This window comes from Geospiza fortis, unplaced genomic scaffold, assembly GCF_000277835.1.
Source record: "Geospiza fortis unplaced genomic scaffold, GeoFor_1.0 scaffold112, whole genome shotgun sequence".
Classification (NCBI taxonomy): Eukaryota; Metazoa; Chordata; class Aves; order Passeriformes; family Thraupidae; genus Geospiza; species Geospiza fortis.
In genome coordinates, this window is record NW_005054298.1 from 24,963,329 (window position 1) to 24,984,687 (window position 21,359).

Below are 21,359 nucleotides of genomic sequence, written 5' to 3' on the forward strand. Positions count from 1 at the left end.
GAAAGAGTACTTAATTGGTTTGTCAGATAACTCATTAAATGAGAGCCTGAATAAAAACATCTATACAGAGCCTGAACAGGTTGGTTCCTAATCACAGCACAATGATAATTTGCAATAACTTCTCTTGCATGTGTGACAACATTACTCTTTTTACAAATGAAAAACTTACTTTAATATAGCTATGGTGTTTTTATCATTTCCAAGTGACTTTTTCACTGATGATTATCAGCTTCTAAGTGGAAGATTTTTTTGTTCTCCACTGTTGTTCAGTTGTGAGCCTTCATTTTGGGCAGCCTTGACAGTGCTTTAATCTCTCCTCCTCATGGTCTGCAGTACCAGAACCACATAAGCCAATTTCTGTGCTCTGTTTCCTGATGCCTGGGTTTCCTTTTGTGTGGGGCAGAAGGATTCAGTGGATCTTACTGGTACTCGGCCAATTTAATTTAGGGTAGAGGTTTAATATCTGTACCTGTAACAAATCCCTCATGAATCCATCTAATTTCTCAATCACTTAAAAATTCTGGATCGCAAATTGCTAAAAGGTTTGACCAAAAGGTTTCTAATGGTAATAATGTAGGGGTGGCATAAACTTGTAAAAAACGCTGGGAGATGTGTAAGTACTACTCTGTGTAGTGTGGAAAATGATGTAACAACACTGTTTTGATGCTATAGCAGAACAGCCAAGTACTCATCTCTTAGTAAGCTTCAGAAAATGCTTGACATGATGGTGTAAGAGCTTTGTGGCTCCCTAACAAAATACTGTTTTCTTGGGTTTAGAGAGGAAAAAAAAAAAAAGGAAAGTAGTTAGGGGCAAAGGGAAGAAGATAGAACCCAAAAGCTACTAGACAGAAAACTAATCCAGAATCTCACAGTGCAGTCTGGCAGTCGTTACTTACCTGCTGTCCTGTGAGGAGCCATGCTGCTCTGTGGCCTAATTTGCAAAACTGACACTGAAAATTTCTTTTGTCATTTAAAGTGTTGTGCAAACATAAATTTATTTATTTTTTTAATAGTTGCAGTAAAATAGTCTCCACAGTGGTTCTGGGAAAAAGATTTCACAATACCTAACAAACAGTTGATTTTTGTTACTGCCTTTGATGGCAACAAAACCCCCCTAGTTTTAAAATCTGTCCAGTAATTTGGTAGTTCAGCAAGTTATGCTTTCTTACTCTGAGGAAAACCTCCTTTAGAGAAATGAATGTTGTTTAAATACATTTGCTCTTTCTTTTACTTTTTGCTATTACGAATGCATTCTAGCAGTTGTGGGCTCCTCAGGCTCTTGCAAGAGCTCCAGCATTGAGAAGTGACTGAAACACATAGTTTCATGCTGCCTGTCTCAGTTCCTTGTTCCTGGCATATTTCCAGAGCACTGTTTTCCTTGCACAGTTTCAGGAATCAAGACTGGAATTGATTCACTGAATCTTCCACAATTGATATACAGGTGAAGAGCAGAGATGAGATCTAATGTAACTTTTCAGCATTAGTAAAATCCTTCATTTTTCTTTGCTTTCCTATAGAAATGAAGTTTTCTTTCCTGTTTTGCTTAGGTATGCCTTTTAGAAATAGGATGAAGTAAATAGAACCAATCCCGGTCCTTTAACCTAAGCTTTAAAGTCAAAGGTTGTTTTTATTTTGGCAGAATAAAATGAGCTGTAGTACTTGCAATAATACCATTTTCCAGTGTGTATAAGATGGGAAAATGGGACTTGCTGTCTTTGTTTTAATATTCAAACTATTTTTCAGAGGTCATTTTGGGCATTGTTTCTTATTTGGTGGGTCAGGCAATTACAGGTAATGGTGTGCTGGGGCTAATAATTGCCTTCAGTCAGTTTGTCCCTCGTGCGGTTTGATGATTATTGACTAAGCTTTATATGGATACAACAATGGTATAAGGGGACACAGCCCAGTCGAGTTTTAAGATAGGCCTTGCAAAATGAATCCATGAATTGCTGTTTACCTTTTACCATATTGAAAAGAGAACCTGTCTCTCTCAAAATGGAGCATGCTCACTGATGCACTTTCATTGGTGGCAAAGAAGTTGGTAATAAGCTTAAAATGGTATCCCTTATGTTTGTGTGCGAAGATCCTTTTTTTGTTGGTATTTAGAAACCCCAGACTTACAGTCTCTTACAGATGAGCTACAAGGCAGGTGCAACAGACAAAGCCCAGTCCTTTTAGAAATGGTGCTTGGTGCTACCTTTAAAAAAATCATTCTGAGCAATAGATGTACACCTAAGCATAAAAAACCTAGATAATTTATATTATATACAGTTAAAATACATCTATAATTTACAGTAAACATTTATAGTAAATATTTTATGGTGTTCAGTCTGGCCCATGGTTTGAATAGTGAATGTGTATTATCATCCTACTGTTCTGTGCTGCCTGCTCTGATAGTTTCCCACTTCCCTTTGGTTTTAGCCATCTCAAGAGGAACAGCTCAGTGCTTGTATCCCTGGCCCTCCAGGCAGCAGCACATCCACCTTGAACAGCCTGGTGGCCTCGTGTGCCTCAGCAGTTGGGGTGAGAGTCGCTGCCACCTACGAGGCTGGAGCCTTGTCCCTGAAGAAAGTCATGAACTTCTATGGCACATCCTCAAGTGAGCCGGGGTCTCAGTCGGGCAGCAGGTCCCCGGGGCCCGAAGCTCTGAAGGACAGTCGAGAAGAGCAAGTCAGGCTGGAATCCATGCAGGGGAAGAAGAGTTCCAGTTTAGTAGATATTAGAGAGGAGGAATCTGAAGGAGGGAGTCGAAGGCTTTCCCTGCCTGGCTTGTTGTCACAAGGTAAACAAGCATGTTGGGGAAAAAACACTGGAAAACTTATAATAATGTGGAGGTTTGTAAGTGAAAAAAACCCCAAATATTTATTAAACACAAATCCAATGATCTCTCAAAGGTGTGTATGAATTCTAAATGATATCTTAAGGCTTGAAAGCTGTGGAGACAGTGAAGACTATACTTCATGCTAAGAAAACCAAAAACAGTGGGCTTACAAATGGTCTTTCTTGTTAAATTAAGGTAAAGTGAGCACACTGGAAGAGTCGTATTGCCAAATGATCTTTCATGTTGGTTTTCTAGCCAAAGATAAAAATCTGTGTGGTCTGTAATCTGCACTGCACTGAGCTGGTTTTGAGCCAGAGACCTATAAGTATTCCAGTTCCCACTGCTGAACTTCAGAGTTAATGGCTTTGTTCCCCCACAGATGTTAGGGCTGTTAATTGCTCTGAATGTATATATGGTTTAGTTCTATATTGATCTTGGATTTGAGAGGACGTTTAGGAAGTATTAAGTCTTCTGTTCACTCCAAGGATACATTTTTTTTTCAAAACACTTTAATGTATAGTTTGTTTTGGTTCATTTGCTTCATTATAACTGCATGGTTCTCATATGTCTGCTATACTTTAGCAGCTGGTAAAAACTACTTGACATCTACCTGGTTTTAGCACCTGTGTTACTTCTTTGTATCCATAACCTATTGTCTTACCTGTCAACTGTTGTTCTCAGGCTTGAATTAAAACTGCTTCAAGAAGTTTTGATCACTTGCTATTAAGTAGTGCTGTTACTGTGTAATGCACAATCTGAGTGATTCATTTACCAAAATGATCAGAAATTTTTCTCATTCTTGGCCTCTGCTCAGTTTCCCCAAGGCTCTTACGGAAGGTAGGACGGGCAAAAATGAGGACTGTGGCTCTGACTCCAACCTACAGTGGTGAAGCTGATGCTCTTTTGCCCTCTCTAAGAACAGAGGTGTGGAGCTGGGGGAAGGGCAAGGAAGGACAGCTAGGGCATGGTGATGTTCTGCCAAGGTGAGATTTCTTTGAAAAATGTTTTTTTATTCAGGAGATTGCTAGAAAATTGAGTATTGAACTGTCTCAGCTTCTCAAATTTAGACATCTGCCATGCAGTGTCTGCTTGTTCTTTCAGGTGATTTAAGTTTCTCCAAGTAGCATGTTTTATGCTGTATTGTTACTGAGCATTAATCAATTCCAATTTTACCCTTTGTAATCAGTAACAGTTTGGGTGATATTTTGACTTTGTCCAAATTGGGGTGAGGTCTGTCATCAACTTTTGCCCTTCCTGATCATTTTGACTAAGCTGGTTTATTGCCAGAAGGTTCCATATATCTTTGTTTTTTCTAATTTGTTTTGGGGAAGGAAACAAAACCTTGAGTGTTTCCACATTAACAGTACCTCTGATAATATTTTTTCTTTTTCCCACATTCTACCCCTCTTCCCTCACCTTATGGGTTCTGGGGAATGACAGGCTTCAGCCACTGTGTGTGAAAAGCCTTGATGGTAAGGAAGTGATTCACCTCTCTGCTGGTGGCCATCATTCCTTAGCACTCACTGCCAAATCCCAGGTACAAGTGATTGTTACCATTTATTGTTTCTCTGTTTCATAATTATCATGTTTGGTCTTTTCTAGTTTTTAGTTTCTTTAGCTTCTAAACTTTTGTTTCCGTTTGCGGGAGGCAGCATGGAAGTAGTGTGGAATGTAAATTGTATTTCTGCCCAAGTTCTGCATGTACCATCAACATTGTTTAAAGATTTCTGTGAGTTGATTTGGTGTATTCTGTTTCTGGATGTGAGAAGACAATCTCAGAATGTAGGAAGGCAGTGAAAATGAAGGAAATGCTTCTCAGTACATGAGTCCTATAGCCTTGACTTGTGTGTTTGCCCTTGATGTGTTGTACTACTACAGTTCAGTATGTTTCCATGTATATAAATGTACCTTCTGATGTTCAGCACTGCTTCTTGCAGGTGTATTCCTGGGGCAGTAATATCTCTGGCCAGCTTGGTCACTTGAACTCCCCAACAACCGTCCCTCGTCTTGCAAAGGTACTTTGTTTTCTGTGGTTTTCTTCTTCAATTTAGGGTCTCTTCTTGTACAAGTGAATGCAGAGTAATTTCTGAGAAGGACCTGTTCATGGATCCATGTGCTTTTTAATAATAGAGCCCTTGATTTTCTTTGGCTTATGCTGTGAAACGATCTTTAGATAAGCTTGTCAAAATCTACCCAAGAAATCATTTTCACAGACTTCCTCTGGTTTTTGACCACAGTGGAGTTCTAGAACTGAGAAATGTGACTGTTGTATCTTCCTATCAGATTTCACTTTTACCTTATGTTTGGTTTCTCTGATATTGATGTTGCAGTGTTGAAACTTCTAAATACTTCAGGACTCAGTTTTTATTCTAAACAATTCTAACAATTCTAGTGTTTTTAGCTTGGCTGGACCATGGCCACATTTATTGTTTGTTTCCTTATTTCCGGAGCTTTGCAGAATTTTGGCAGTGGGTTTTCTCTTTGTTTTGAACTTTCACCACATTCAGTGAATAGCAAAATAACAATTTTTGGGTTATACCACAGCCTTTCCTATGTTTTCTAGTGCTCATCTTAATGGAAAGCTAGCTGCATAATTTTCCTGCTTAGGCCTTATGCAAATTAATGTACAGCAGATTAACTGTCTCCCAAGTTTATATAGATATCCCAGTTAAATGTAGAGGGGAGAATAGTGTTCCACTTTAATCAAACTCACTTGATGCCCATTTAAAAATAAAACTGATTTGTAACAGAAAGGCAAAAAATCAGCCATTAGAAAGAAAACTGGAAAGGGTTTTCAGTATATGTGCTAAGAGTTTATTTTTTATGAGACACTGAAGCTGAAAAATTGGCTGCTTATTGCAGTAGTTTGTCTTGGCAGGTGAATTATGTGCATGTGTGACTAGAAGAGTTATGTACTTTCCTCTCCTTCAAGCTTTGGGTGATGATTTTTAATGTCTTCCTTTCTCCTGAATTTTAGGTGTGTGGTGATGGTATTTGGACTACAGCAGCAGGACTAGATTATTCTCTCTTCTTAGCAGATGAGAAAGACTTCCAGCCTGGATTATATTACTGTGGCCAGGAGACATCAACAGAAAATAATTTGAATGAAAATAGCTGTACTAAGAGTCCAGTTTTGTTAGTGGCTTGTAGTAAGGTGAGTGTTATTTCCTTTAAGTCTGTACAGATCATACTGGTGCTCTTAGGAAGCAGCACAGTGCTGGTGGTTTGATGAGCTTTAAGGGTGTCAAGCCACAGGGTTGCTTCCTAGTAGTCAAACGAGGAGCACATTGGATGGGGGGCAGAGAGGAAGTCAAGTTAGTATTGTTCTCTCCCCTGCCTTCCCTTCTGTTTGAAGGACAAGGAGGTGTTTGTAGTGTGTTAGTCCATTTCCTTCCATCTGTGCGTGCTGCAGAAATGCACTCTTGTATCGTGCTCTGCTTCACCAGTCTTCGTGCCCAGGCTTCAGTGTTACTGCTCTTCACTTGCTTGTCTCTCAACTGGCTGAGGCCATGGGCTGCTCTATTCTGTTACTCCATTCTGCCTCTTGTTTGTGACTGGGCAGAAGGTCCCCGTGAGTTCTGCACCTTCTCCTTCCCTACCCCTCCCTTTCACATGAGTGCAGAGGGGGATCTGATGTCAATGGGAGACAGGAGGTGCCCCTACACAGGTCTTTTCATGAAGCTGAATCTTACGTGTGCCTTGAGGTTGGCATGAGGTAGCAGTGTGAACTCTGATTGCATATCCTCTTCCAGTTCGTGTGTGGTTTCAGACCAACATGAGTTTAAGGTAACAAAATGGGAATTGTGAGAGTAGAGTGTGTCTTTGTCTTAGCTCCTCTGGGTATGACTGCTATTTCCCTAAATTGAGCAGAAAAGCTGTTTGGGAAGTGTTTTGAGGAGGGACAGAGATTTAGACACTGGGTCCATGTCTGTGCATGCAGACACACACACCTATATGCCTTCTGTAAGGTTGTTGCTAGCCATTCCCTTCTCTTCAAGGGTGACTGGTACCCTCTTGCATATAAGAATTGGTTGCTTGTTGAACAACTTTGGCTCAGTGTTTCAAAGGAATCCTCTATTTAGCAATCAAGGAAATAAAAGCAGAGCTCAAACTCTGAATTACTCACTTTTGCATGTGAGCCAAAATTAGTGAGGAACCACAATGCATCAGTGGCACTTGGTGCTGACCTTAGATAAGAATTTTGCTTTGAACTACTGTGGAAAGCAAATGTTAGGAATATTGCAGTATCAATAAACTGGACTTTTATCAATAAATTGACATATTCCAGGTCCAGAAAGGACCTGTCTAGAGCACAGTCATAGTTCTAATAAAGTATATTCTTCGTATTTAATAGGAGAAATGTATGATGTACTGAATTTGAGGCCACTGTCTCTTAAACATGGAATGGTTGTATGAGCCACCTTAAAAGGTGATTTATTTATTTAATAATTTTGGTTCTGTCAGGGTCAGGAAAATGAACAGCAGTGGCTATAAATGTATCTTCAGCTTTTGTCATTCCTTTATTAAGACAGTATTGAATGGGTTGTTTGTCACTGAAGGTAATTAATGCTTACTATCAATTACCATCACTTAGCTCTGCAAAATATGCTTTATTTGCATTACTCTATTTTTAAATTGGAGTGTAAAAAGAAAAGCATTAAAGCTGCTGTTTTTCTTTTCTCTTTTTCATCTTTCAGATAGGGTACATAAGCAATGTGATAGCTGGTGGTGACAACTGTCTGGCCTTAGTTGACAAAAACGTAATGGGATATATTGCCAGTTTGCATGAGTTGGCTGCTACTGAGAGAAGGTTTTATTTCAGACTGAGTGAGATCAAATCTCAGGTTCTTAGACCTCTTTTAGGTTTAGGTAAGACCTTCTTTTAATGTTTTCCCTGATATTGTTTCCCCTACATTCCACAACAAATTTCTGTTATGCAAAGTTTAAACCTAATAATATACTTTTGAGATAAAACAAAGCTCTTGCTTTCTCCCCTGTTTGGATGAAGAGGTGAAAGACAGTTGCATTTTGACATTGTTCATTCTGTTAATATTTGCACTTTTGTGATGGTTTCACCTGAAATATCTTCATTATTTGAGCTGTATTTAGTCTAAAACTGTTGAATTTCTGATTCTGGATAATGTATCCATGAGGTGAAAGTGCTGATAAAACATCTAAATTGCACCATGTTGAGATTCTATCTGTTAATGGGTGCTGCTGTTTGATAAGGTAAGCTAAATTGCTTTCTGGTCTGTTACAGATAATTTGGGCAATGCAAATGCAATCCAGTTGTTGCAGGAAATGGCAAGCAGGTTCAGCAAGCTGTGCTATCTCATTGGTCAACATGGAGCTTCTTTAAGTAGCTTTCTTCATGGAGTAAAAGAAGCCAGGAGCTTGGCCATCCTGAAGCATTCCAGTCTCTTTTTGGATAGTTACACTGAGCAAGTATCCAATTCCCTCTCATCTTGAGTCTCTGCAGGCTTAATCTACTGACTGCAACAAGCCCTGAGTTAAGGGAAAGTAGGTCATAAGGAAAGCTATGTGACTGTTGCATTGTTGTGGTTTAGAAATGTGTGGAGTTTTACACAAATGGATTCATTTTGTAGTGAGATGTATTTCCAAGTCTTCACCAGTGGAGCACATGAACAGTATCACCTTCCTTTGTGTAAAACTCTGGGTACAAACTCTTCTTTGGTTGCTGCCTATAAGCCTGAATATTCATGTCTTATAAAGAATCTTGTAGTATAATGTGATAAGATTTACCATTGCTAGGCTGCTAATTAAAACTACCTGTGGGGGTTTATTGAGGTTACAAAATGCTTTTTCAGTAGTCATTAACTAAAGATTGTCTTTCAGACAAAAATTCTTCTGTCCTCATGCCTGCTAAACAGCTGGCATTACACCTGTCACCCAAAAGCTGGAGCTGCTTTAGTACTGAGAATTAAGTCTGGATTTTCCTACTTATTGTTTTTATTGGCTTAATGCATTTGGGAGAGAAAATCTATGCAGTCAACCTGTTTTCTGTCTTTCCTGTCAGTAACTTCTAGTTTCTGGACAATTTTATTTAAATGTGACAGAAGTCTCATCATACTTAATACTTAAAGTTTTTTGTGAAAAATAATGGCTTAACAGAAAGTTGAAAAGTGTTGTATGTGAATGTAGCCTTGGTTATCAGATATCTGAAAATATCTAAGGAAAAAATTTTGAGTTGTTATGCAGTAGTTGTCAACTTTGTTATGCAGTAGCGATTTGAATGGACAACTAGTTGCACATTTTTGAACACAGGCACAACCAAGAACATTTTTGCTAGGTCAGTGATGAACTTATACTGTATCACCCTAAAAGTAGCTTTCATCTTTGTTTATCATATAGATTGTTCATAATTCTAAATATGTGTTTTCTCATTTGCTTACTTGGTCTACAACTCGAATTTTCCTTGCAACCTGGATTTTCAAAATTGGTTCTCATTACTCAGAATAGAAAATTTTAATTTTTTCTTCCTCAAAGACTGAAATACCTAATCTCTATTCTCACTACTGCTTGTCTTCTGCTCTTCCACTTTGCTCCCTATTGCTTACATGTTTTTATGTGTATGGCATCAGAGCCTTGATGTTACACCATGAGTATCTTTCAAGGATCAGTCAGGCAACACAAGTATAATCTGTTAAATGGGCTAAGCAGAGACCTCTTCCCTTGGAGAAAGGTTGTTTGGTTTTGTTTTGTTTTTTTAATGATGGTGGGGAGAAGTCATAGAATGTTGAATAGCAGGAAAAGAGAAAATTCCTCTCTTGAAATTTCCATCCTGACTGTGATTAGCAGCTAGTAGTACTAAATGATTCAAACAGGTGGTTTATTCTGTACACACCCAAATCTGAGAGAAACAAAAAGCCCTCTGCATTGTGCTAATGGCAGCAGATATGTGTAGTAATGCATGTTCAGTGCTCCATGTGGAAGGTGAATGCCAAGTGTTCAGTAACACTGAGTGTTCCTCAAGTACTGTATAACTTGTGTAGTAAAAGATATTACAGAGGCCATCATAAACTCTTGGACATTTCAACAGTTGCTGCTTTCCGGGATATTTTCATTTTGTAATTGATGATCTTTTTCTTCCCTATATTAGGTATTGTACTTCAGTAGCAAACTTCCTTGTAATGGGAGGATTTATGCTCCTTGCAAAGCCAGCAATGTAAGCAAACCTTTACCATTTGTGGATATTTTTATCAATTAGCAAAGAACTGTAAAGAATGGAGAGTGTGTGTGTGTAGTAATTACCATGCAGAGACTTGCTGTCAGCATACTTGAGTACACTAATTCCTTTTCCTTCAAATAAAGAGAAAGTTACCTCCTCTTAACTGTGATAAAAATTTAGGTTAAAATGCTGCTGAGTTCATTTAGTTCATCTTGAAGGTGGAGAAAGGAGGAAAAAAAGCTTCTTATTGGAAATTCCTTCAAAGAAACATAGAGTTCAAATCATGATTTTTTAAAACTTTAGATAAATTAGGTTAAATGTTCGTCATTATTCAGTGTTAATGTTTATTCTTTTAAATGTTACTGTCAAGAATACCAAAGAATATTAGCTCCAGTAGATTAGGTGAATTCATTTCATTTGAATTCTTTAAGTTTATGGAAGTGCTTTAAAATGATGCAAAAATAATATTTCTGCATGTGCATCTTCTCTGTCTCTCGAGGTTTCTTTGCTCTGTTTCATGCCTAGATGCTGTAAGTGTGAGGAAAGAATTCTATTTTAAGGCCTGAGACAGTACAGTTGAGGTTTCCAGATCCTGAAGCTTTTTTCTCATTTCTGTAGAGTTTTTGCCTAGGAAATAAAATAATCACACTGGGTCTCACCCTAATGCTTTGAAGAACTTGTTGTACTGAGGGTAATTTTTAATTTGTCTGTAGAATTGCTGCCTTTCCTTCACAAGTTCTGTAACTGGGAGTAGTTCAGTTAACGTTCATGGAGTGCTTTGAATGCAGTGTAAATTATGGTACTGGAAGTTCTTGGAAACGCTGCTACCTAGGACGAAGAATATTCTGCCCTCTGAGGATCAGTGCCAAAGTATAAATACAGAATCACCCTGCTGAGACACTGAGAATCTTTTTTCATTGGTCAGGATTTTTAGGGTGACTTAGAGGAAATCTTAGTTCAAATATAAGCTTGTTTATAATTCATACTGAAATCATCCAGTGCTGAATTCATCACATCAGTTATCACTGCTGGGTGTCACAGTTTCTCCTACTGCAACCAGGGTCTCATTAGGTAAATAACACTTCAGGGAAGAGATGTTGTGCAAGTTTTGTCCTGCTTCTTGCAGAGGAAAGTTAAGAATATCTTTGCTGCTAATGATGAATTTCCCCCCACTCCTTCCTGGAGGGGTACTGCCTTAGGTAAATGGTTAATGGTGTCAACCCATCTTTTATGGATGTTCTGCAGCATGAATGCATTAGATGTAGTCCTGACTTTAAAAAAAGTGCCAGCTTCAATGGGAGTCGCCATAGTTGGCAGGTTTTTGAGATGTCCTCTTTTAAAAGAGTAGACAAGCTGTAGTGAGTGTTGTCTGTTATTATTTGGTGCTTTTCAACAGAGAAACCTCCATGCAAGGATCTCAAAATTAAAAATAGCAAGCTGTCCAGAGGCATAAATTTAAAATTAGGAAAAACAGTCCTCTCTAAAGAAGACTTTATTCCTAAGGCTTGTTCAGTAACAGAGTTCTTAAGTACCACTAGCAGACCTGGACAAGGTACAGTAGTTTGTGTGACATGGCATCTCACTAATCATGTAGCATTCTTAGGGAGTCTGCTGTGAACTCTGATCTGTTTTGCTGTCCCTGGGACCTGTTTTCTCAGCCTCACCTGATTCTTGCAACTTGTGGTTTAAATGTTTCCCAGCTGGATGTGTTTCAGTGCACCTGTCCTATGTGCCTGCACTGGTGAGCACACACATACAGCAAAGGAGAGGGAAAAATATGTGTGCTTTCCTTTTAATGAGGAAATCCTGAGTTTGCATGCTCATATACTGTCTTCAGAATCATTTCCCTCTTCTTCTCTGAACTAGATTAGTTCTCCCTCTTGGAAATCAGACTGAGGATTGAACAGATTTCCTGCCTTTCTCTGAGGTAGGATGTAATTTCTGTAGTTAGGGGAAGAACTGCTCAGTTGCCTTGAACAACAGAGGGAGAAGAAATCATTTCAGTATATTTAGGGAAGTGCACTAGAGCAAAGTTAAGATTCTTTCAGGCCTTCTTGCATGAGTCAAGAGTGCTAGAAACTTGCTACTCTAAAAGCGATGGGGATGTCTTTCCCACCTGTTTGTTCTTTACTCATCAAGTGGTAAAGAGGAAAAAGGCAATTGGTTACACTCCAAGCGAGCAACATAGTCAACCTCCTTCAGCCAGTTTGACTGAGTGTATGAAATTAGAAGTAAAAAACAAGTCTTGTGTTGCAGTTTTAGCTACATATCTTTACTGCTGTACTTCCTCAGACTAAATTGTAAATAGATGAATAAGCAGTGTGCATTTGTCCTTATAATTTTTATTGGTTTATGATAATTCAAAAAGGGGTGATCTGGGCTCATTTACATGAAACATCACTGATGTCTTAATGTCTTTTTTCTTCTCTCGTCCCTCTGTTTCTCAATGGTCCCATAATTTAGGGACTTCTTGAGTAAAAACCTGGAGCTGTTACTGAAACTGTCTGAGAAGAATGAGGAAAGCCTCCAGCTAGTAGAAGTTTTGAATGCTCTGTTTTTCATGCCATTTGGACGACTTCATAATTATGCCAGAACTTTGCTAAAGCTTGCCACGTGTTTTGAAGTGGTAGGATGGTTTTTCTATCTATAGTGCAATAAATAAACACATGAAACTTATAGCTTGGAAGTGACTGTGTGAAGCAAATGCCAGGTAATTAAAACCAGTTTATTCCTCAGAGGAGCTACTTCAAACTTGTATTTGCTGCAGGGAAGATCTTGGAGATTTATTTGCATAATCTTACACCACCTGCACAAATCGTGTGTCAGGTAGAAACTTGTTATTCTGCCAGAGCTTGTTTGTGTGACTGAGTGCTTAATTGCAAATATATTGTTTTGATGTTTGCCTGTTGCTTTTCAGTTTCATCTGGCATCATTGCAGCTACCCTTGGCTGTAATAGTCTACAAAAAACACTACATATATATTAGGTAGACTTTCACCACCCATTTAGATGTGTATAATTACTTTGTTTTGAAATAAAAGATGACTAAACAGGCACAGTAACTACTTGTACATTTAGCCCAATATTGTAATTAGTAATTTAGAGTATTGTTCCTGCAATTACAAGCACTACTTCTGGGACAGCTTGTTAAGCTGCAAGAAAATAGATCATGTAATTGTGTATTAATCATTCTCCATGTAACATTCAGGGACCACCTTGTGATTTTGAAAAACTATCAGGACACTAACAGAACATGTGACCAAGAAAATAACTGTCTGCTCTGTTTATTACCCAGACCAACTGTCGTGCCCTTAGTGCTGATTTAATAAAATGAGCAGTTGTATTGCAGCTTGGTTGGTGGTGTTGGTACAGGGGATCAGCAGCTCTGTCTTACCGTGTGCCCTACAGGCATCTCCAGAATACCAGAAGCTGCAGGATTCTAGTTCATGTTACGAGAATCTTGCTGTTCATCTTAGCAGAAAAATGAAAGAAGCAGAATACACCCTTGGCTTCTGGAAGACCTTTCCTGGGAAAATGACGGTATGGTGATGATTGCCAGTCCATCTGCAGCTTGAATCTCTTGCTCTTAGTGCCTGTGTCTATTACTGATGCTGCTGTCCCAGTTGCACTTGCTGTGTTTTCCAGCTGGTGTTGCTGTAGTGCTCTTTACTTTGGAAAGGTTGGGCCTTTACTGTATAAGACTAAAGCACCAACCTTCAGTCACAGTCAGTGAGGAGTGGGATTGTGTCATTTTGCTGTTGACCCCCCTGCAGGACTCCTTGCGGAAGCCTGAGCGGCGTTTGATCTGCGAGAGCAGCAATCGGGCCCTGTCCCTGCAGCACGCGGGAAGGTTCTCTGTGAACTGGTTCATCCTCTTCAACGATGCTCTGGTACATGCTCAGGTGAGCCAGCTTGCAGCCAGCAGCAAAACCTTTTCTCTGCTTCAAACAACATCACATATTTTTCATATAGTGAAGTTTTTCCAGTGTAAAAATAAATTAAAATTATGTGTCTTTTTAACATTTGATTGCATTGCCCTGTGACTGCCATGGTTTCTGTTGGCTGTTGCTTGAAGTAAAGTGGTGGAAAGAGTCCCTAATGCTCAGTTTTTCCTAGTTGTCAAACAAAGGGGAAAAATAAACCATTTGGAAAAAAATGGGGCCGGGTTAATGGATCAGTAACTGGTGATGTTTCCCTTCTCCTTTTCTACAGTTCTCAACACATCATATCTTTCCCTTGTCCACACTGTGGGTAGAAGCTCTTTCAGAAGAAGCTGGTAATGTGTGAGTAGTCTTGCTTGTGATGCTGAAATAGTCTGATCTTCTGGGAGAGATGATGAGCATTTTGTAATCAATTACTGTGAACTTTGAGTGGAATGCAGTGATTGTAGCCACGTCTACCCTTTTTTCTTGTTTCAGAAAATGTATTTTGTGTGTCTTAAAAAAAAGTTGTGTAAACATCAGAAAGAATAAGGTGGTTGAGAGGGAAGCAAGTCTTCTTTGCTGCTGCTTCTTTTTATTGCTAACTTAAAGGGAATGCTAGCTGGGGTAGGGAAGGGAAAACACAATATCAATGCTCTAAGAAACCTTGGCATTTCAGGATGGAATTTCACAGATTAAAATACTTTTCCCCTGTGTAGGAACGGGCTGAAGATTACAACACCTGAAGAGCAATTTGTTCTTGTTTCTTCAACACCACAGGAGAAGGTGGGCATTTCTACAAATTTGACATGGTTTTAGTGATACAAATGAGGCTTTTTTCCCCTACTGTGAAACCAGAGTGGGAGAAGGATTGCCTGAGTATTCCCCAATAATGAAATCTTTGTGCAGCTGAGTGTGCAGGCTGGCTGTACATGGTGCCTGAGTGTAGCGATGTTACAGTGCACAGCACTGTACTGAGCAGTGCCAGTGGCATGATTGTGCTTGCTGTAAAGGTGAGAGCCAGTGCAGAGACAGGTGCTGGCTAAATTCTGTCATGAACCACTTTCTGTTTCAGACCAAGTGGCTGAGGGCAATAAGCCAAGCAGTGGATCAGGCCCTTAGAGGGACTTCTGACATGATTCTGTATGGAGCTGGTGGGAACGTGCCAAGACAGGAACCTCCTATTTCTCGCAGTGCCAAATACACCTTCTACAAGGACCCTCGATTCAAGGATGCTGTTTATGATGGGAGGTGGCTTTCAGGAAAACCCCATGGGAGGTAAAAGCATTGGAATGGAGCTGTTAAAACCAAAATGAAGTGGTTGCTGTAGCAATAAGTAGACTCACTCACAGAAGGTATTTGTAAAGTGCAAAGTGAACTGATTATCTTACATATTTGCATGGGTTTGTATTTTTTTCCAGAGGGATCCTAAAATGGGCAGATGGACGAATGTACTCTGGGACCTTCCGGACTGGGCTGGAGGATGGGTAAGAGATTCTAACTACTTGTGGAGCCAGGCAAGAAATACTTTTTGTTGTAGGAGAAAACAACAAAACCTTTTTAATTAAAGGTTTTGCAGTGAATCTTACTGACCTGTCTTACAACATAGTGATGCATCTTTTCTAGTGTTTTCTTTGCTACATTTCTGGTAGAGCAAAGGTTTAGTAATTTAGAAAAGAGACAAAATCTTGAATTGAGACTTCAGGGTTTGGGTGAAAACTAATGAGAGTATGTGATCTTGGTGATGAAGATAACTAGTACAGAGGAGACTGAAAGTAGGCTGAATGGAAGGTCTGAACATTATCATGTTATCTGGTGAAACAAATAAAACCACTTGAAAATAACTCAGTGTATTACACAGCTTTGAATTAATCTGTGGACTTCATTGCTAAGAATCTGCTTAGAACACTGTTGAGGCTGAGAGATCAATTTTTTTCCAAAGGCATTTTTATATGCATCTTGTGAGCAGACATGTCTGTATTGGGCAGGATAAAAATATGTGAGAAGTCTCATTGACTTTGGGATGTATTTCCAAAATACTGGGTCGGAGGGGAAATAGAAATGGGGTCTGACTACAGACAGCTTTTTAAAATTCCTCTTGGCTGTTGGTATAATGTCAAACTATAAAGCAAGATTAGAGCTTTGCTCATTTGCAACTAAGTAACTAATCCTGGAGATTTTAGGGTTGTTGGAGATGGAAATACCGCAAACAAGTCCCAGCCAGAAAGAAATGGATTAGTATTTAACTGTAATTGCTGAAATTATCAAATATATATATTTGTATTTCAGCATACATGTTGTAGTCTCAGCAGTTAACAGCAATGTCATGTTGGGTGGACATGTTCTGAGGAGAACCTTCAGAACTGGATTTTGATCTCCTCAGGAGATGAAAATCAATAAATACAGTTGTGTATCTCATTCTTTTCAGGCATACTGAAACTGTGAATAATTCCTTGTCACTGAGCATTATTGGAAGCTAGCATCTTTTGAAAAAATCTTTTCTATAGCAGTACATGCCTTTATCTTTCCCTGAAATAGAGTGTACTTGGAGTATCAAGAGCTGAAGAAAATAGTAAAGGTAGAAGCAGTCTTATGATTTGAAAAGACTCATGGCCTGGGAAAAACACTGCATTGTGGCTGTGAGAGCAGTATTTACAACATGTCACAATCAAACAGGAGAGAGCAGTATGGACTAAATTGACCATCTAGTGATGCTGGAATTCTTGCTTTCTCGTAAAAACTATCATCTGTGACTGCTGTAGTTAAAGATGCCCAAAAATGAGAGAGAGCATTCTGATTTTAGGATGGCTCTGTGATTTGTATCTGCTCTGTTAATGAAATGTGTTGGTGTTACAGCTGCTTGTGTTCCATCTCTGCCCTGGCAGGTATGGGGAATACAGAGTGCCTAACAAAGCACTGAATAAAGAGGACCATTATGTGGGATACTGGAAGGAAGGCAAAATGTGTGGGCATGGAGTGTACAGGTAACTTGTGGCACTTGTGTTGCTGGCACTGCATGGCTGCAGGAGAGCAGGGCTGATGCTCTGACCAAGGCTCTGTGTGTAGCTTCCTTACATTGCAGACTTGTGGTTGTGGTTAGTGTGGCTTATTTTGCTTTGCTCACAATGCAGCTTGTACAGTGGTTAGTTATTAATGTCTGCTCTAATGTTGCTGCCAACTGCCAATAAGAGAGGATTCTTTATTCTGAGAGATAAATTATCACCTCCAATGGCCTTGCTTGTTGGGCAGAGAGTGGCTTTAAAACAATAAAGCATCGAAAGACTTGCATTAAAGGATCACTTTTATCCCAGACATACTTTAACTGTAGTTGCTGTTTGGTGTGGTTGTAATGCAATTCCTAGAAGGAAAAAGAGAGGGTTTGTCTGTCTGGGGGAAGCACCCAGCAAAACAAAGCAATGAAATACTCCCAAACCAGCCCCCCAGCAGAGCAGTAGATGAAGGACTCTTAGCTGTTCCTGTGTTGTTGTTGCTGTTGCAGCTATGCCACGGGTGAGGTGTATGAAGGGTGTTTCCAGGATAACATGCGGCACGGGCACGGGCTGCTGCGCAGTGGGAAGCTGACCTCTTCTTCTCCCAGTATGTTCATTGGACAGTGGATAATGGACAAGAAGAGTGGTTATGGAGTTTTTGATGATATCACAAGGTAATGCTTCACAAATCCTTAAAACCTGGGTATGACGTGCAATTGCAAAAAGAGTAGGAAAGGATTTGATTTGTGAGTACCAGTAATAGTGCATGTCTTTTTTTTTTTCTTTATTGCTGGGCTTTCTGGGTCTAGGAACTGCTTTTTGGTGCTGCTTCTAGAGTGAGTGGTGGATGGATTGCACTGTTTTTTTCTGTCTTGTTTTCTGTCATACTTCTGCCTGAAATCTAGCTCTGAGTATGGTGTCTTATTGAGGTGCTGTGTTCTGCATGTGCTGAAAGTGTTAAGAATTCATGAGGAGTATTCTTTCATCTCAGGCCTATGAGACTGGGTTCTTCAGTGGCAGATAATGGTGCTCATGAATTTCAACTCATGCTCAGGTTTTCCACTGGCTTATTCTGCCCATGCATTGGAGGGAAGATGCTTCCTCTCAGGGCAGATTACTGAAATGATGGTCTCAGAGACAGACTTGCCCTCAATATGTGCAATAAATGAACCCTGAGCACACATCAATATCATCTGTCTTTCAGTCACCAATTTAATGGTTGTTTTTCTGGAAAGAGCTTTTGGTCAATGCCCAAGGAACTGTTGTTGGTTTAACTGAGTGCTCACTTGAAAAGCCAAGCAGGCAAAAGTCTGGAGTGTAAAGAGATGTTTTTCTGAAACAGAGCTGTTGTAACATCTCTAGGTATTTCCTCATGTTGGTTTTGCACCTAGTCTTGCTCAGGACTGGCGGTTGTTCTTACCCTGTGTGTCTGCATACTTTCTTTTAGTAATTTATTTTCCTAGGACAAATAGATACCAGCTTTTCTTGCAAATCCTCTCGCCTCCAGAATTTGTAAATGCAATGTTAGTTCATGGTGAAGGAGGAGTGTGGCATTTGCTTTTCACTCCAGCACTACTCAAACATGAGTGAGCTGCCTTGATGTAGTTTTGCTCCTGGTCTCAGGGAGGTAATCTGTGTATCTTTGTGACCTCAGGATTTGTTTTCTGTACTTATTCTGCAGCCCAGACAAAAAAGGAATAACTGCAGACACTATTGCCTGCTGTCATTTTTGCAAAACAGTTTGAGCAAGTGGGACTTTGAGTTTCCATCCCAGTAACTGGGCATGCAGAATCTCTCTCCAAGGGCCCTTCACCCAGCAGAGGCCTCTGTAGTTGGCAGGATGAATCATCAGACAAGCTTCCTGCCACCCTATGGGACCAGTCAGCTGGGAAACACCCTGAGCTTAGTTTATTGGATGGGCTTTCTCTCTTTACTATAAACAGTTTTTCCTGGGTACATTTCAAGGAAAATGCTTGGTAACAAGCAGAATTGTATCAAAGCAATCACTAGCTTCCCTCTAAAAGCAGAAAAAAAGGTCTTGAGAAGTTCATTTTTATTAATTGCATGGGGAAAATGTCACATTCTCTTTCAGAACAACTGGAAAAATAGATTGTTTGGAAATATTTGGGATTTGCGCTAAGTTTCAAACAACTCTAGCCTGACATCTGTGCACTTTTATATAAAGAAAAAAAAGTATTTTAAATAGTCTGAAAGGGGCTGATGTTTATTTGTAAGCAATCTTTAATAGTCTAATAAATTTTTTATATCGTGACCTTTGTTAGGCTGTTATACAGAAACTTGGTACAATATTGTTTTTCTTCAGAATATTTGTACTCTTAATATTTCAAAAATGTTATGTATGAATTTCTAGGTCTCTATCCTATTCCCCAAGAAGAACAGCTTGGTTTCTTTTGATTTTTTATTCTCTTCAGTTTGAGCCATCAGACTTTAGGTAAAAGAAATAAAACTTTGGCAAAACAAGCTTCTCAAGTTCCTTGGGGCATGCAGTGGGCTTAACAGGGCTGCAGCACTGTTTCAGCTCATCAGCTTGCTTGGAAGTGGCCAAATTGAAATGTGAATTGGGAAAGAAAGTTCACTCTGATTTATTTGTATCAAAAAGAGTCTGGTGAACCTAAACTGACAGACCCAAAGCAAGTGCTCTATGATGCTCTTCTGATGATTTCTGTAGTGGTCAGTGTGGCTGTAAAGCCAAAGAAAGACTAGAGATGTACTATTTAGGCTCTGTTTTTCCCACTTCATTTTTCTTTAGAGGAGAAAAGTATATGGGCATGTGGCAAGATGATGTTTGCCAAGGCAATGGTGTTGTGGTTACTCAGTTTGGACTGTATTACGAAGGAGCCTTCAGCAGCAACAAAATGATGGTGAGTTGGACACCAGACCCTGGGCTTAGGGACTTCTCTGAGTGTGGCAGCTTTGTGAGGCAGATGAGTGTGTGTTAGGCTGTGGAAGGATACTTTCTGTTCTTCTAATCTTTTATTGCCCATGCTTTTAGAATTGCCTTTATTGTCCCTGCTCTGTTTTACCTAGGACTACTTCGGAAAGAGCTTAGAAATTACTATTCGCTAAGAATTAATAACAGTTTTTCTAAAGTGCATCTTTAGATTTGTGGTCTGCCCTTCTGTTATAATTACTGCTTTGTGTTCTTTATGATTCTTTTTGTAGGGGACTGGAATTCTGCTTTCTGAGGATGATACTGTCTATGAGGGGGAATTTTCAGATAACTGGACTCTGAGTGGAAAGGTCAGTATTGCAGTTGTCACTTGTAAGCTGTTAACCATCCAAGAAAATAAAAAGGGTGTCATTTGGTTCCCAATGGATTTTAGTTAAATATTTTTATTATCTTTTCTCAAGGGAACACTGACCTTGCCAAATGGAGATTATATTGAAGGTCTCTTCAGTGGAGAGTGGGGATCTGGAATAAAAATCACAGGAACCTACTTCAAACCTAGTTTGTATGAGAATGAAAAGGACAAGCCTAAAGCACTGTGAGTGTTGAATAATAAATAATTATGATTTTAAATAATAAATATAGTTCAGTATTACTTAGGAACAGAACAATTGTCTTTTTTCAAAGACCAGTCAAAAATACTTCTTCCAAAGAAACAGTGAAAACATTTTGAAAACATTTTTTCTCTTTCTTCCTGCTCAAGAAATAAAGTAAGATAAACATTCTGTTATAGTTATTCTTGCTTTAATTACTACTTGAATATGCAAATAATGGCATGAAATTACAGGACAGCTGATGTGCTGCTACTGTGTCGTAGCAGTCTCAATTTTTTTGTTTATGTTGGAGCTGATTGATAGAATCTGAGTTCACAGCTGCTGCTGACTTCTGAGCTCTTGAGAAAGACTTCAGTTCCATTAGAATGGCTGAGTTAATCACAGACCTCTCTGCCTTCTGCCAGTTACCTTGTTAGCAAATTAATGAATGAAGTGTGTCATTTAATAATGCCAGTGGGGATATATTTGGACAGAATTGACTAGATCCTCCCCCTCTTCCAAACAGTGTGTAAGAAAATAGAAGGTTGCTGATTTGCAGAAGAGCATTTTAATACCTTGGCAAAGATCACTTTGGAAAGTATCCATAAACCCCTCTGTATATCAGATGCCTTAGGGCAATTTGCTTAATTCTTTCTGGGGGAAAAAACCAAAACATGTTAAAGTTCTAATTTATATATATTCGAGTAAAAGAAAGTGAAGTAAAGAGTTGATGGGAGATGTTGGTATGCAGTAGCACCATGTAATAGTTTAGCAATTGCTGTATGGGATCCAATGTCTTGGAAACGTGCTCTGAAATTTCAGATTAAAATGGGAAACACAGCTCTAATATTTTTACATAGATTACTTGTCAGTTGGCTTCCTGAAGCTTTCACTGGTAATTTCTTTTGACAGTGCTGACACCTACAAGAGCATGCAAGT

At 39.3% G+C, this 21,359-nt stretch overlaps 1 protein-coding gene across 1 annotated transcript in view; it reads left to right on the plus strand.

Annotated features, from left to right (window-relative positions):
• ALS2 (alsin Rho guanine nucleotide exchange factor ALS2) overlaps window positions 1–21,359 on the plus strand; it is a 32,712-nt gene that overhangs the window by 3,414 nt on the left and 7,939 nt on the right. Inside the window, 21 exon segments of the mRNA XM_005415930.3 lie at window positions 1–79; window positions 2,422–2,782; window positions 3,636–3,804; window positions 4,262–4,358; window positions 4,759–4,836; window positions 5,799–5,975; window positions 7,519–7,690; window positions 8,082–8,262; window positions 9,942–10,007; window positions 12,474–12,636; window positions 13,418–13,549; window positions 13,783–13,911; window positions 14,222–14,292; window positions 14,649–14,715; window positions 15,005–15,207; window positions 15,351–15,416; window positions 16,815–16,913; window positions 17,429–17,593; window positions 19,690–19,801; window positions 20,103–20,180; window positions 20,292–20,425. The exon segment at window positions 1–79 is cut by the window's left edge and continues 12 nt beyond it. Of these exon segments, the coding sequence (XP_005415987.2) occupies window positions 1–79; window positions 2,422–2,782; window positions 3,636–3,804; window positions 4,262–4,358; window positions 4,759–4,836; window positions 5,799–5,975; window positions 7,519–7,690; window positions 8,082–8,262; window positions 9,942–10,007; window positions 12,474–12,636; window positions 13,418–13,549; window positions 13,783–13,911; window positions 14,222–14,292; window positions 14,649–14,715; window positions 15,005–15,207; window positions 15,351–15,416; window positions 16,815–16,913; window positions 17,429–17,593; window positions 19,690–19,801; window positions 20,103–20,180; window positions 20,292–20,425 (2,799 nt within the window).